Genomic DNA, 17454 nt, shown 5'->3' with positions numbered 1-17454 from the left:
CCGCGCAGAGCATTCGTGCTCTTCCCGTGTCCGCAGCGCTCTGACCAGTATCGCTGCTGATCAGAGACAGCTCCACGGGAATTTTTCTTTTTTTTAGATAGTTAGCATAGCGGACATCGCAGTCTAAGGGATGTCCGATTTATTTATTTTTTTTCGAAAATAATAATAGTAGTTAGTACAGTGTAGTTTTAGATGTAGCGTAGCCGTGTTTCAGTGTTTGGTGACGCCCCCTTTCCTATCCCCCCTCCCTGTTCCAGTACCCCCTCCCCCACCTCCAATTGAATTCTTAGCGCACTTTTTTCGCGCTTTTTTTGTGTGCGCTGCATCCTGCGCAGAACATTTGTGCTCTTCCTGTGTCCGCAGCGCTCTGATCAGTATCGCTGCTGATCAAAGGCTGCGCCACAGGGATTTTTCACTTTTTAGCTAGTTAGCGTAGGGACATCACAGTCTAAGTGACGTCCGATCTTATTTTTTTTTTAGAAAAAAATAATAATAGTAGTTAGTACACTTTAGTTTTAGACGTAGCAAGGTAGCGCAGCCGGCGTCAGTGTTTGGTGACGTCCCCTTTCCCATCTCCCCTCCCTGTTCCAGCACCCCCTCCCCCACCTCCAATTGAATTTTTAGCGCACTTTTTTTGCGCTTTTTTTGTGTGCGCTGAGTCGTGCGCAGAGCATTTGTGCTCTTCCTGTGTCTGCAGCGCTCTGATCAGTATCGCTGCTGTTCAGAGACTGCGCCACAGGGATTTTTCTCTTTTTAGCTAGTTAGCGTAGGGACATCACAGTCTAAGGCTGGTTTCACACTTGCGTTTTGATCTGCAGCGTTTAAAAAAAAAAACGCAGGTGGTGAAAAAACGCATGTAAACGCGTGCAAACGCTGCTTTTTTAGACGCATGCGTTTTTGCATGCGGTAAAAAAAACGCGGCGTTTGGACGCGTTTACATGCGTTTTTTCATGCGTTTGCGTTTTTGAAACGCATGCTGAGAAGTGTGTGACAGCTGCCAATCATCAAAATCAACTAGAAAACCCACTATAAATATAAATAGCTAGGGTTAGGGTTAGGATCCCTAGGGTTAGGTTTAGGGGTAGGGTTAGGATCCCTAGGGTTAGGGGTAGGGTTAGGGGTAGGGTTAGGATCCCTAGGGTTAGGGTTAGGGTTAGGGTTTGGATCCCTAGGGTTTGGGTTAGGGTTAGGGGTAGCTTTTTATTAGAAGAATGTCCTGTCACCAGGTGTCTGATAAGCCACCCCCCACCATCAAGGTGATAAAGGGATCCAAACCCTAACCCTACCCCTAACCCTAGGGATCCATAGGGATGTTGACCTGGTGACCAGGACATTCTTCTAATAAAAAGCTTTGTTCAATGTGGACACCCCAAGATATACGGTATTGCTATAGAGTACTAAAAATATTAACTCGTAGAGTATTCACTGTCATATTGTTAGGGTTAGGGTTAGGATCCCTTTATCACCTTGATGGTGGCGGGTGGCTTATCAGGGTGTATTCTTGTATTTTTCTATAAAAACGCATGCGTTTTTAAAGCAAGCAAACGCATGTGCTTAAAAACGCATGCGTTTACATAGACAACAATACGTTTTTTTGCGGCAAAAAAACGCCTCTAGAAATTACTACATGTTGCATTTCTGCAACAGAATGCATGCAGCAAAAAAACGCATGCGTCGTTAAACGCGGCCAAACACGTACAAAAAAAACGCATGCGTTTTTAATGTTAAACATAGGGGAAAAAAAGCATGCGTTTTTTTCTGTACAAACGCTGCAGATCAAAACGCAAGTGTGAAACCAGCCTAAGTGACTTCCGATTTTTTTGTTTAGAAAAAAATAATTATAGTAGTTAGTACAGCGTAGTTTTAGACGTAGAAAGGGAGCGTAGACGGCGTTACAGCGTTAGTGACGACCGATCTTTTATAGAAAACAAAATCGTATAGAGTAGTTTTATAGGTAGTGTATTAGGTCTAGTTGGCGTCAGTGTTAGGTGACTTCCGATCTTGCTGTAGGGAAAAAAAAAATTGTACAGAGTAGTTTTATAGGTAGTGTGTTAGGTTTTGCCGGCGTCAGTGTTTGTTGCTATTCCCGGGTAATTTCTAGTACATTAGGGGAGCATACGTCACATTGTTGCTGACATCCGTTTTTCTTTTGTTAAAAAAAAAAAAAAAGAATTAGTTGCGTCGATTAACTTTTTAGAGTGAATTAGGGGAGCGTACGTCACATCGTTGCTGACGTCCGTTTTTCTTTTGTAAAAAGAATTATTTGCGGCGGGTAAATTTATAGGGAGGGCATTAGTGTAATGAACATCTAATTTTTTTTTTACAAACTTTTTTTTTTTTTAACATCTGATTTTTCTTTTCATTGTTTTTTTTTCTACATTTTATCTCTGTACTTTTTTCTATCCTTTTTGTTATAATAAAGAGTACCCTATTACACAAGCCCCACACAGCTGTGGGCTGCAATCTGGACTCTTTTGAGGAGGTAGTGGAGAGAAGAACTCTGAAAAAGTGTATGGCAATTATGAACAATAATGCACATCCATTATATGAGCTATTCATGAGACAGAAGAGCACCTTCAGTAACCGGCTAATACTTCTGAGGTGTAAGAAGGAAAAATATAGGAAATCGTTTGTGCCAACTGCTATGGGAATGTACAACAATAACATTAGGGTTAAATCATCAAGGTGAATGTCTACTTTATTTCTCTACATTTCAGTTCACTCGTTGTGTATGTCCTATTCTAATGTATAATGTTCTTCTGTCAACTCTACTGTCAAATCATAAAAATCATAAATGAATTACTTAATTGACATAAGTTGTGCTGCGATGCCATAATTTCCCACGGGATCAATAAAGTGTATCGTATCGTACATTACACGTGTAAAAGCACCACTTACACACACATCCCCAGGGTTTGGGAAAAAAAATAAAAATGGCCCATTCGTCAACAAGGCGCTATTCACCAGAGGAGGCTTACGCCATCCTTGCGTCCGACACAGATTCAGCCAGTGAGGAAGATCCCACATTCCTCTATTCCTCATCATCCTCCTCCTCCTCATCTGGTGAGGAAGGACCCCCAGCAAGGCGCCCTAGGACCCAGGCAACTCCTGCAGCAGAAAATTTTCAGCCCGTCATTCCAGATTTCAGCAGCAGCTCAGGAATCCAGTTTGACACCACTGGCCTCACTGAAATTGACTTCTTCAAATTCTTTTTCAGTGATGAAATAATAAATCTTATGGTGGCCCAGACGAACCTGTATGCCCAACAATTTTTCACCCAAAATCCCATGTCATCATACGCCAGATGGACCCCCGTAAATGCAGCAGAGATGATGCCATTTTTGGGAATTTTGCTGCATATGGGCATAATAAAAAAACCAGAGATTCGTCAATACTGGAGTACTGATATTCTCTAGAGTACACCGATATTCCGCATGGCCATGACAAGGAAACGTTTTGAAGGGATCCATACATTTTTGCATTATAATGATAATGCTCATTGTCTTCCCCGAGATGATATTAACTTCGTCTATATAAAATTCGGCCAGTGGTTGAACACTTCAGCAGAAAATTTGCTAAGGCGTACATACCCCAGTGGGACATCGCTATTGATGAATCTCTCATTCACTTCAAAAGGGAGGCTAAAACTCCGACAATTCCTGCCCAGTAAGAGGTCCAGGTACGGAATAAAGCTGTAGAAACTGTGCGAGAGTACCTCAGGGTACACCCACAGATTTAGGGTCTACGAGGGGAAGGACACCCAAATTAACCCCCCCCCGAATAACCCCCCCCCCCCCCGTCCTGGGGGTGAGTGGGAAAATTGTGTGGGAATTGCTGCACCCACTGCTGGATAAGAGTTATCACCTCTACATTGATAACTTTTAGACAAGCGTCCCACTCTTCAAGGCCCTCTCTGCCAGAGGTACAGCTGCATGTGGCACCGTGCGAGAAAAATCAACGAGGCCTCCCTAAGCCGCTAATTGGGCAAATGCTGAGAAAAGGGGAAAGCAAAGCCCAATGCAGCGACAACATGCTGGTGGTTAAGTATAAGGACAAAAGGGATGTCCTTATCCTGACCACCATACACCGTGACAAAAGCACCCTTGTCACTGTTCGTGGGACCACAACACAAGTCCCAAAGCCAGATTCTATCTTGGATTACAATCGGTACATGGGGGGTGTGGATCTTTCAGATCAGGTCCTCGAACCATACAGTGCCATGCGAAAAGCCAAAGTATGGTACAAAAAATTGGCTGTGCACATTGTACAGATTGTAATGTACAATGCTTTTGTGCTGTTCTGATCTGCAGGCAATACGGGGACCTTCCTTCAGTTTCAGGAGGTAGTCATCAAGGCCCTAATGTTTGGCACTCAGGGAGGTGAGGGTCCCAGTACTTCTGAATCTGATAGTGCCCGTATTGTTCCAGGTCAACATTTCCCAGGACAGGTTCCCCAAACAGCGAGGACAGGACGATCACAAAAATGGTGCAGAGTATGCTCCAAGAGGGGAATCCGAAAGGACACAATTTACCATTGTGAAACCTGCCCAGAGAAACCTGGCCTTTGCATTAAGGATTGCTTCAAAGCATACCACACGTCCGCAAATTAATAACATTTGTTTAGACTCTGTTGACACAACACACTTTTATAAATCTGATGTACCCCACACATCTTACATATAATACCACATTATAAATTCATACACTAGGGAAACAAAAAGCATTATAATCAATACTATAAAACTATGCCTCTAAATAAATTCATTCAGGGGTGTAGATTCCAAAATGGGGTCACTTGTGAGGGGTTTCCACTGTTTAGGCACATCAGGGGCTCGGCAAACACAACATGACGCCTGCAGACCATTCCATCAAAATCTGCAATCCAAAACATCACTCCTTCCATTCCGAGCCCTGCCGTGTGCTCAAACAGTGGTATTCCCCCACATATGGGGTATCGGCGTACTCATGAGAAATTGCACAACTTTTGTGGTCCATTTTCTCATTTTACACTTGTGAAAATAAAAAAAATCATTGCTGAAAAATCATTTTTGTGGAAAAAATGTGATTTTTTTTATTTTCACGGCTCTACGTTCTAAACTTCTGTGAAGCACCTGGGGGTTCAAAGTGCTTACCACACAGCTAGATAAGTTCCTTGAAGGGTCTAGTTTTCAAAATGGGGTCAATTGTGGGGGTTTTCCAATGTTTAGGCACATCGGGGCTCTTCAAACGCGACATGGCGTCCACTATCAATTCCAACCAAATTTGCGTTCAAAATGTCAAAAGGTGCTCCTTCCCTTCCGAGCCCTGCCGTGCGCCCAAACAGTGGGTTTCCCTCATATATGGGGTATCGGTGTACTCAGGAGAAATTGCACAACAACGTTTGGGGTCCATTTTCCCTTTCTACAATTGTGAAAATAAAAAAATTGTCGCTGAAAGATAATTTTTGTGACTAAAAAGTTAAATGTTCATTTTTTCCTGCCACGTTCCCTTAGCTGCTGTGAAGCACCTGAAGGGTTAATAAACTTCTTGAATGTGGTTTTGATCGTCTGAGGGGTGCAGTTTTTAGAATGGTGTCACTTTTGGGTATTTTCTTTCATATTGACCCCTCAAAGTGACTTCAAATGTGATGTGGTCCCTAAAAAAATGGTTTTGTAAAATTTGTTGAAAAAATTAGAAATTGCTGGTGAACTTTTTACTAGGGTTGAGCGAGTCGGGTCTCGTGAAACCCGACTGTCTCGAAAGTCGGATCGTGTGAAATCGGCCAATTATTGTGAAAAGTCGGGGGCCAACCGAAACATGAAACCCTGTGCAGGTCAATGGATATATACTGTATATATATATATATATATATATATATATATATATATATATATATATATATATATATATATATATATATATTATTTTTTCTCCTCTCTCTCTCACGTTAAGATGGCGGTTTTACCCCCTCTGACACCGCACAAAGCAAGCCGGAACCTATGTCATCACGCTGCCCACACTCCTTCATTGGCTGAAAAAATGGCGGGGAAAGCGTCATATGAAACGCGACTTTGGCGCGAAGATCGCCGACCGCATGGCCGATCCCACAGTGGGATCGGGTCGGGTTTCATGAAACCCGACTTTGCTGAAAGTCGGTGACTTTTGAAAATGTCCGATCCGTTTCGCTCAACCCTAGTTTTAACCCTTATAACTTTGTAATGAAAAAAAATTTTGGTTCCAAAATTGTGCTGATGTAAAGTAGACATGTGGAAATATTATTTATTAACTATTTTGTGTGATATGACTATGATTTGAGGGCATAAAAATTAAAATTTGAAAATTGCAAAATTTTCTAAATTTTTGCCAAATTTCCATTTTTTTCACAAATAAACGCAATTCATATCAAATTTTTTTTACCCCTAACATGAAGTACAATATGTCATGAGAAAATAAAGTCAGAATCATCAGGATCCGTTGAAGCGTTCCAGAGTTATTACCTCATAAAGTGACAGTGGTCAGAAGTGTAAAAATTGGCAGGGTCAGAAAGGTGAAAACAGGCTGGGTCTTGAAGGGGTTAAAGCTATACCAAATATTTTCCAAAATCTTGATGAGAACTGAACATCTCTAGCAGAAACTTCACTGTCAGAAACTCTGTGCAGCCTAAATATCTTTTTGATCATTAATTCTGCGGTTTGTTCAGCGGTAGGAAATGTAGTTGAAATTAAATGGGCTACATTTGCGAGTCAGTCCACCACAACAAGTCATTTTTTTTTAGAAAAAGGAAGGTCCACTATAAAATCCATTGAGATTGATCCCCAAGGCCAGGATGGAACTGGAAAAGGTTGAACGAGTCCTAAAGAAGATCGTGGTGTCTTGTTTCATGCACATCTCAAACAGGATGAAATACATTTTCTCACATCATTCCTATAATTAGCCAAACAAAATGAATGAAGCATTAGTTCATGAGTTTTCATAACTTCAGAATGTCCTGAAAGTTTAGAATTGTGGCCTAGTTTGGGGACTTCAAGTCAAGCAGATTCAGGAACATATAATCTGTAATACTGCATCCAAAACCCTTCCAAAAAAAAAAAAAAAAAAAAAAAGATCCACATCTAAAGAAGGATCATTAATAAAAGTCATTTTGCAATTCATCTTTGACCTTTGTTAAAAATTCCTTAGAGTCCAGTACTTCCAAGAAATTGGGCATAAAATAGTGCAGTCAGTGTTAGACCTCTCCTGCGGTTCAACAAATATTCTGGACAGAGCATCAGCCTTGCTGATTCTTGAATCAGGCCAATAAGAAATTGAAAAATTAAACCTAGAGAAAAACAAGGCCCATCGTGCATATCTTGCAGGCAACCTGTTAGCTGTACGGATAGATTCAAAATTTTTGTGGTCAGCAAGGACAGTCAAAGGGTGATTGGCTCTTTCCAAAAGATGTCTCCATACAGAGAAGGCAACATTAATGGCTAAAAGGTTTTTATTTTCAATGTTTTAGTTCTTTTCTGCAGATGACATGGTATGGGAAAGAAATGCACATGGATGAAGCTGCATCTTGTCTCCAATTTGTTGAGACAAAATAGCTCCCACCATAGAGACGAAGTCCTCTACTTAGACAACAAATGGCAGTACATGATTTGGATGCTGAAGTAAAAATAATCTACGGTTTGTCAAAAGCCACATTTGCCTCTAGAGACCAGGAAAAAAGCTTTATTTTTTATTGTGAGTGAAGTGATTCAGAAGGTTCATAAAAAAATTTCAAAGCCTATTATGCACTGAACGTCTTTTAAATATCTTGGTGTAAGGTCAGTCAACCACAGCTCTGCTTTTGCTAGGATCCATGCTCAAACCCTCTAGGGAGAGGATATATCCAAGAGATTAAATCCTGGTTTGTTTAAATTCACATTTTTCAAGTTTGATATAGAGATGATTCTATTTGTAGACTTCCAGGATTAACTGGACATGCTTGTGATGCTCCTCGAAAGTGTCTGAAAATATAACTATGTCAGCGAGATAAACAACAACAAATTGGTGCAAATCTCGAAACCCCTTAACGACCGCCGATACTCCTTTTAACGGCGGCAGTTAAGGGTACTTATACCTAAGTGCCGCTTTTTAACGGCGCTGATAAATAACTGTATAGCGTCCCCCCCAGGGCAGAATTTCTCCAAGGTCCCGGCTACAGGGGGTAGCTGAGACCCCAGAGAACATGATTCGGGTCGGCTTTTATTGACCCCAGTGTTGCGATTGCCGTTATTACTGGAATTATAGCGACCGCAAAAAAAAGTCTGATTTACCATTGAATTTCTCTCTCATCTGAGACACCAGGAGGTGTCTGTGTAACTGAATTATTTATTTTTGTTGATCCAAGACTAGTGTTTGCAACTTAGACAATTTTTCTTGGTAGGTGGCACCAAATTTTTGAAGTTCAGCAACTTGTTGCCTCAAGGTGGTTCCAATGGAACTGTTCAGAGGGCTGAATAGCGTAAGGGAAAGAGTAGCTGCCTGCCTGATGTACAGGAATTGCTAGGCTTGAGTACTGACAATGGTTCTAATCCATTATCAACATTGGGCAACAATAGCAAACTGTTCACATCTGATGTACAAGCAGCATTTGTAGACACACATATGTATGTGGGCGAATCACCATGAAATACATGAAGATCATTTCATCAACAAAATTGACCTTATTATACAGGTTATAACAGGTCAAAGTGCCACACAATTACAATAAAGTGCTAAGGCTTTGTCATCTGTTATAGCTGATGAATGTCGCTTGTATAGCTGCACTACAGTGGAAACATAACGTTTCAGTGCTCCCAGAACAAATTATCTAACACAATTTTTCTTTGTACATGTTCTCACTTCCACAGTCTCCTTTCTGCTTCTAATCAGACACCATGTAGAATTTCCGATTCTGTTATGCTTTATTAACTCTATGCACCACTATAAACTCTATGATGCATCAGAATAGAATCAAATGTGCGGGTACTATGTCTGCCTATTGGGGGGACAGTATGATTATCTTCCTTCTGTAAAACTGTGTGACCGTTACTGATGATGGCTAGATATTGTAGTTTCTACGTCCCCCTCCTTATTTAAAGGCATATATGGTACATTCCATCATGCCAGAAGTTCTGATGCCAGTAGGAGTGACACTTAGAGCCCTATAGACTCCAGATATATATAGTAATTGAAACCTGATTCACACCATTGCTAGTAGAGGTGAGCAAAAAGATCCACACTACCCAGGTCTGCCTTCCACATTGGAATTTCATAGCATCCAGAACAGGACAGTGCCAACATCCTCTGCACTTCAATGCTGGCAACATGATGCCTCTAGTGATTATCTGACCCTTGTGATGTCATGATGTCACATGAGACTTTTAGACTGGAGATAACACAATGTCCCGAGACCTAGTAATCACAAAAGGCATGCAGTATTGCAGCATTTGAGTGCAGGTAGAGCAGGGTAGGAGCCTGCCTAGGGCCCTACTTCCTGCCATCCTGAGGGGGGGTGCACTTTGGGGACAAAAAAGTGACATTGCTGCATCCCATCGGCTGCTTGGTACCTACCTCCAACCGCAGGCATTCAGCACAGTGATGGCCGGGGCGCAGGTACACAGGTGTCACTGACACCAATCACACCTCTCCTGCACTCCCTCCTTGCACTCAATTGTATTCGCATCTATAAGACGCAAATACAATTGATGTGAGCGCCACTGGCACAAGAGCAGAGGAGCTATAATTTGCAAGCGGCATCACCGGGATTTCCAGCAGAACACATGCCATTTTCGGCCTGCGCCCTGTTGGAGATGACGCGCACAGGGGACAGGGCACAGGTTAAATTGCTGTAGGATCTGGTCGCACCCCCTATAGCCAGGTAGATATTCTCTAGGAGCAGTGCGCACAAGACAGCTCAGGAGGAGGCAGTGAAGAAGAGTGTTGAATGTAGTGAGTAAGGTGTTGCTGAAAGGTATGCGAAATGCAGGCGTGACACAAGCAGCAAAAGTTTTACATCACATAAAAACTACTGTATAGTCTTTTTGCTTTCAATTAACTTACTACTGATTTGAGCAGGCGAGAGAGCGCACTGTGCAGGGACTAGCTCAGCCCCCAAAACTAATTTCAGTGAAAATGCTTAGTTTCAAGGAGAGGGAAAGGGTGACAGTAACTGTAGCCTCTTTCCCCTGATGACACTTCGTTTAAGTATCCCACTGAGATTCAATCAAGTCATCAAAAAGAAAGTTGCAAAAAAAAAAAGCAGTAAGATAGTATATTTAGTAAGTATATTAGAAAAATTCTGTTAACTATGCCATTATGATCAATAAAAAGTCCAATAACAAAACCTAAAATATTTACAAGAATTTATATATTTTTCAATGTGGCACCATGGTAAATTTTAATACACATCTAAAGTATCACACAACTGTAATGAAGCTACTTACCAGAATTAAGATAATGAAAAGATGGTTAGAAAGTAAATGTCTTTGTAGTCAGTAGTGACAATCAATCACTTACCTGAATCACAAACCCTGTAATGTGTGCACTTCACATCTTCATTCCAAACGCTCATATATTCATTAGGGCCACAGGGACTGCAGGTCGTATTTGCAATGGGAGTGCATTTGGCTTTCATGTGTGTGCCTAGGTTGAATAAATAGGAGTATATAAGCTACTGTATAATGTAAATCATATCATTATGTCTAGTTAGCAGCCAGACATAATGCTGAACATGCAATTGGACCACATAAACCAGGTCCCGAAAATTAGAGCTGTAAAAACAAAGCGTCACACGAAGTGTTCTGAAATGAATGGGCCGTGTGTGTAATGCACAGATATGGTGGCTCCTCTAGAGAGGTATATACTTTCTGCAACTTCTGTGTGTTGTACAAAGCTAAACATCAATAATTAAAGCAGCATATTTGAAGTTAAATATATTTACCGTAACTAGTTATATTGGTTAAAGATACAAACTGTTTAAACATGTTAGGTTTCATCGTCAAGTACAGAAGAAAAAAGGAATAATTGAAACGTTCAACTTGTTCCTGTAAACAACTAAATAATAGTAGCATTGTTCCCAAAAAATTTTCTTCATTAAGTCTTATAAAAATATTAGCACACTTGCCAAAGGAAATAAGCTTCAAAAGACTTGAAACATATCACTGAAAAAGTTGCCTTAAAGACCAACCATTGTTTAAATTTGTATTTCATAAATCACTAGTACAGATAAAAAGCAAGCAACTTAGCAATATACAATGGCGTGAAAAAGTGTTTGTCCCCTTCCTGATTTCCTATTCTTTTGCATGTTTGTCATACTTAAATGTTTCAGATAACCAAACAAATGTAAATATTTGACAAATATAACACAAGTAAACACAAAATGCAGTTTTTAAAAGTCTATATTATTAAGACAGACTGGATGGAGCAGCAGGTAGAGCTTGCATCAGAGTGCAGCCGACCATGTTCGTATCAGAGTGCAGCAGTTTGTGTCAGAGTGCAGCAGAGAGGGTCTGCATCAGAGTGCAGCAAGCAGGATTTGCACTAGAGTGCAGCAGGTAGGATTTACTTCAGAGTGCAACAGGCAGGATTTGCATCAGAGTGCAGCAGGTGGAAATTGCATCAGAGTGCAGCAAGCAGGATTTGCATCAGAGTGCAGCAAGCAGGATTTGCATTAGAGTGCAGCAGGTGGAAATTGCATCAGAGTGCAGCAAGCAGGATTTGCATCAGAGTGCAGCAGGCAGGATTTGCACTAGAGTGCAGCAGGCAGGATTTACACTAGTGTGCAGCAAACAGGATTTGTACTGGTATGCAACCTTGCACAACATAGACTGTAAACAGGAAGCTTGCTCAGGCACCCCCCCCAGTGGGGAGGAAGCAATCTATACATAATGTCCCACAGCCATTGGCTGGGGAGGAAATATCGAGTGCATGTGCTGACCCTTTAAGAGGGTTGGAGCGCGCACGCTCATGCCCTAAGGACATGGCTAGAGAACCGGCTAGAAGCATACAGAGCATGGGGAGGAGAAGAACTGTCTGCAGCATGGGTGAGTGAAGAGACATGCCGGAGATCCTGCCAGTCAGAGCAGGGATCCGGCGAGGTACTAACAATCATCAAGATGTTTTCTAGCAAAAATGAGACAAGCCTTTATGTTCTTATTGCTCAGCAGTGGTATTCGTCTTGAAACTCTGCTACGCAGGCCATTTTCACCCAGTCTCTTTCTTAGAGCTCATACCCATGTGAGAAACAAACGGTCCGTAATCTGGACAGAAAAAACGGACAAGTGCCATGCGAGTACAATGCGATTTTTCTCACATAGCATCCGTATGACATCAGTATGCAATGTGTTTTTTTTTCTCTGCAACTATTTTTCTACAATCATTTATAGGACCATTTACAGTTTTCTATGTCACAGAATGGTAAGGTATCTGAAAAAAAGGACGGCATACGGATGGTCTGTATGCCGCGCAATTTTTTTCTTGCACCCATTGACTTGCATTGGCGAGTCTCGTCTGAGATACGCAGCAAATGGCAGCATGCTGCGATTTTTTTCTCATTCCGATTTCAGCGGAGAAAAAAAATCGCAGATGAGATGTAACCCACTGAATAACATTGGTCAGAGTGCAATCCGATTTTTTATCGGATTGCTCTCGTCCTTAACTGATGCAAGTGAGGCCGGTTTTTGCCATTTGTGGATAATGGCTCTCACTGTGGTTTGCTAAAGTCCCAAAGCTTTAGAAATGGCTTTATAACCTTTTCTAGACTTATCAATCTCAATTACTTTGTTTCTCATTTGTTCCAGAATTTCTTTGGATCGTGACATGATGTCTAATCTTTGAAGAACTTTTGGTCTACTTCACTTTGTCAGGCAGGTCTTAAGTGATTTATTGATTGAGAACAGGTGTGTCAGTAATCAGGCCTAGGTATGGCTAGGGAACTTGAACTCTGCTTCCCAAAGATGTGATAAACCACAGTTAATTTATGTTTTAAGGTGGGTGGGGGGAGTAATCACTTTTTTCACACAGCGCCCTGTAGGTTTGGATTTCCTCTTCCCTTAATAATAAAGGCCTTCATTTAAAAGCTGCACTGTGTGTTTACATGTGTTGTCTTTGTGTAATATTTAAATTTGTTTAGTGATCTGAAACATTTAAGTGTGACAAACATGCAAAAGAATAGGGAATCTTATTCAGAAGCAACTGCCATCTCCTATTTCAATAGCATAACAATCTCTCCTCATGGATTACAGATTTTACATGTGAATTGATAATTTTGAGAATAAATGATCAGTCCTGGTGGAGAACGAAGCATATTTTTCTGATAAGATATATTATAAAGTTTCTTCTTTTTACGTGATTTCTGAAATAAAAAATTAAAGAATGTTTACTCTTAAATATCCACGTAACCAAATAGAATATGGTCTTTGGGAAGATTACTTTGTCACGGAGATGAGTTTGTTTTCTGTTTGGGCCTCGTACGTTTTATCCACAGTGCTTTCGCATTGCTATATCAGTTAGGCTTCTTTCACACTTCCGTCGGCAGGCGGCCGTCAGAATGCATCGATGCGACGTATATGGGTACGTCGCTGGATTCCTGTTTTTGATGGTCAGCGACGGATCCTGCGTCCATAGGCTTCCATGATAGCCAACGACGGGCAGCGCATGACCCGTCGCTGAGCGATTTTCCGAAGTGCAGAAAAAACGTTCCTCTGAACGTTTTCTCCGCCCGACGGACAACAATTTTCCGACGGATCCAGTGCACGACGGATGAAACGGATGGCCATCCGTCACAATCCGTCGCTAAGGCTACTTTCACACTAGCGTCGGTACGGGGCCATCGCCATGCGTCGGCCCGACGTACGTTGTGAAATAAATGCACAACGGGGGCAGCGGATGCAGTTTTTCAACGCATCCGCTGCCCCATTGTAATGTCCGGGGAGGAGGGGGCGGAGTGTCGGCCGCGCATGCGCGGTCGAAAATGGCGGACGCGACGCACAAAAAAAGTTACATGGAACATTTTTTTGTGCCGACAGTCCGCCAAAACACGACGCATCCGTCGCACGACGGATGCGACGTGTGGCAATGCGTCGGTAATGCAAGTCTATGGAGAAAAAACGCATCCTGCGGGCAACTTTGCAGAATGCGTTTTTTCTCCAAAACGACGCATTGCGACGTACGTCACACAACGCTAGTGTGAAAGTAGCCTAATACAAAAAAAATACAGGATCCAGCAGAAAAATTTGCAGGATCCTGTTTTTTCAAAAATCAACGGATTTCGACGGGAGCTAAAAGACGGAAGTGTGAAAGAGGCCTTAGCCTGTCAATAAGTTCTCCAGAAAATGAAGCCCTATATATACACACACCATAAAGAGATGTCTTAGCAGTCTATTTAAAACATACCAGGTGGGCATTTAGCGCAGCATCGTCCACGATTTTCATACTGCTTATGTGGATCACAATTCAGAGAGTTCTGAAAAAAACACAAGAGAACATGCTAGCATATTAAAGGGTTTCTCTGACTTTGGCAATTCATATTTTGGTAAAAGGATCACTTGACAATTAGCTTTTCAAAAAGTGTTCCCCTGCTGATATTCACCCTCCCCCTCAACCCTCCAACCCACTCCCCCTTATCTCCAAGCAATCATCTGTGGGGAACCTTGACAGATAAACAGTTAAAGGGACCAATCACCTAGTTATGGCTTCCCTTTTTATTTGGTAAAACTTATCAGCCACACACTGGTGATAGGTTCTCTTCATCACTCAGAATGGAAGCCATGATGGCATTAATATGGCACGTGACTGCTGCCACCCCTGATTGGCCCCAATGTAAGGCTACGTTCACATTATTGTATTTTCAGGCCAAGCAAGGTCCATAGAAAAACTGATGGCACCAATCAACAGAAATGATTATAACTACACACATATGAAACACTAGATGGTGGCCCGATTCTAACGCATCGGGTATTCTAGAATGCACAGCCACGTAGTATATAACACAGCCCACGCAGTATATAACACAGCCACATAGTATATTGCACAGCCCACGTAGTATGTAGCACAGCCACGTAGTATATAACACAGCACACGCAGTATATATAACACAGCCACATAGTATATTGCACAGCCCAATAGTATATAACACAGCCACGTAGTATATAACACAGCGCATGCAGTATATAACACAGCCCACGCAGTATATAACACAGCCACGTAGTATTTTGCAGTCCACGTAGTATGTAGCACAGGCACGTAGTATATTGCACAGCCCACGCAGTATATAACAAAGGCATGTAGTATATAGCACAGTCCACGCAGTATATAACACAGTCCACGCAGTATATAACACAGCCCACGCAGTATATAACACAGCCCATGCAGTATATAACACAGCCCACGTAGTATATAGCAATGTGGGCACCATATCCCTGTTAAATAAACAAAATAAAAAATAGTTATATACTCACCTTCCGTCGGCCCCCAGATCCAGCCGAGGCCTTTACCGATGCTCCTCGCGAAGCTCTGTTCCCAGTAATGCCTAGCGGCAATAACCCGTGATCATGTAGCAGTCTCGCGAGACCACCACGTGATCTCGGGGCATTGCCGCAATGCATTTTTGGGACCGGAGCGCGAGGAGCGAGAAAGGCTGCGGCGGACTTCGGAAGGTGAGAATATAATTTTTTTTTAAATTATTTTTAACATTCTATGTTTTTACTATTCATGCTGCATAGGCAGCATCAATAGTAAAAAGTGAATCAGTGTTTAATCCCGCCCCAATATCGCTGATTGGTCGCGGCCGGCCGGGACCAATCAGCGACCCAGGATTTCCGTTACAGACAGATGGAAGTTAGAACCAGACGGAAGTACCCCTTAGGTAATTATATATATAGATGTCCCTGCACTGGGGGCTAGTCAGACAAAACATGTTGTACATGCAATCAAATCTTTTATCAAAAAAGGAGAATATTTTAGATAATCAACATTAAAAATTTGTTATACTACTGAGGTTTTCCAGTAATAACATATCAGTAACAATACAACAAAATGAAAAAAAGTATAATAACCATACAAATAGAATAAAAAAAATGTTGGGAGCGGGATAGGCAAAATCAGGATCAGGGTAACTCTGCATGACATTCAGATAATTAACATGACGTATATAAAAACATCTGTTACTTGTCTACAGAGGTAGTAAGACTCTCATAAAGAACCTCAAGAGGTCAGGAGTCAGACTCATCTAATTCAGATTCACCCATAATCTAACCAAAGCTGTAAGGTCCAAGTGAAAGGCTCCATGACTTATGCAAGGCTCCAAGGTTTATACGCATTCATTTTTCACAGTGGCATTTTATTCATCCTATCCTTAACCATATCAGTAGAGAGGGTGCTTACCTTCCAGACGGCTGCAATATGAATTCTTGCAGTTGTGCAAATATGTTGAGTTAATTTATGGGCTTGGTTTTGAAGTCAAGGGGGCTTGTCTCTCAGTAACAGCACTGAAGCTGTCCTAGAGAAAGGGAACTGTAGGGCTTCCACTAAGTAGATAAATAATTGTCATCCAAAATTGAACTACTAAATGGCACATTAAGTATATGGAGGTGAGAAGTCAAGACAAAAGGGAATACTCTGGGGAAGATGTGTGAAAAGTAAATGTAACCTTGAGTGCACAGAATAAGCCCCATGCATTATTTTAATAGAGGTTTCTACTAGATGAACAGCCAGACTTTCTTTTGAAATGGTACCATCTACCTAGTAATTTTAATATTCCTAAATCTTTAACCCCTTCACTCCCGGAGCTTTTTCCATTTTTTCGTTTTCGTTTTTCGCTCCCCTCCTTCCCAGAGCCATAACTTTTTTATTTTTCAGTCAATATGGCCATTTGAGGGCTTATTTTTTGCGGGACGAGATGTACTTTTGAACGATACCATTGGTTTTACCATGCCGTGTAACAGAAAACGGGAAAAAAATTCCAAGTGTGATGAAATTGCAAAAAAAGTGCAATCTCACACTTGCTTTTTGTTTGGCTTTTTTGCTAGGTTCACCAAATGCTAAAACTAACCTGCCATTATGATTTTCCAGGTCATTACGAGTTCATAGACACCTAACATGTCTAGGTTATTTTTTATCTAAGTGGTGAAAAAAAAATCCAAAGTTTGCTAAAAAAAGAAAAAAAAAATTGCGCGATTTTCCGATACCCGTAGCGTCTCCAATTTTCGTGATCTGGGGTCAGGTGAGGGCTTATTTTTTGAGTGCCAAGCTGGCGTTTTTAATGATACCATTTTGGTGTAGATACATTCTTTTGATCGCCCGTTATTGCATTTTAATGCAATGTCGCGGCGACCAAAAAAACGTAATTTTGGCGTTTTGATTTTTTTTCTCGCTACGCCATTTAGCGGTCAGGTTAATCCTTTGTTTTTATTGATAGATTGGGTGATTCTGAACGCGGCGATACCAAATATGTGTATGTTTAATTTTTTTTTTA

General features: G+C 41.4%; 1 protein-coding gene across 1 annotated transcript in view; it reads right to left on the bottom strand.

The window, feature by feature from the left end:
• The window catches only part of TNFRSF11A (TNF receptor superfamily member 11a), a 191236-nt gene that overhangs the window by 91064 nt on the left and 82718 nt on the right, over nt 1-17454 (bottom strand). The window contains exons 2-3 of the mRNA XM_077269740.1: nt 14376-14445; nt 10500-10625 (exon numbers count right to left, since the gene is read on the bottom strand). Of these exons, the coding sequence (XP_077125855.1) occupies nt 10500-10625; nt 14376-14445 (196 nt within the window). The remainder of the gene's footprint in view (nt 1-10499; nt 10626-14375; nt 14446-17454) is intronic.

This window comes from Ranitomeya variabilis, chromosome 6 (assembly GCF_051348905.1).
Source record: "Ranitomeya variabilis isolate aRanVar5 chromosome 6, aRanVar5.hap1, whole genome shotgun sequence".
In the NCBI taxonomy this organism is placed as follows: Eukaryota; Metazoa; Chordata; class Amphibia; order Anura; family Dendrobatidae; genus Ranitomeya; species Ranitomeya variabilis.
This window is presented reverse-complemented; position numbering and strand designations above follow the sequence as displayed.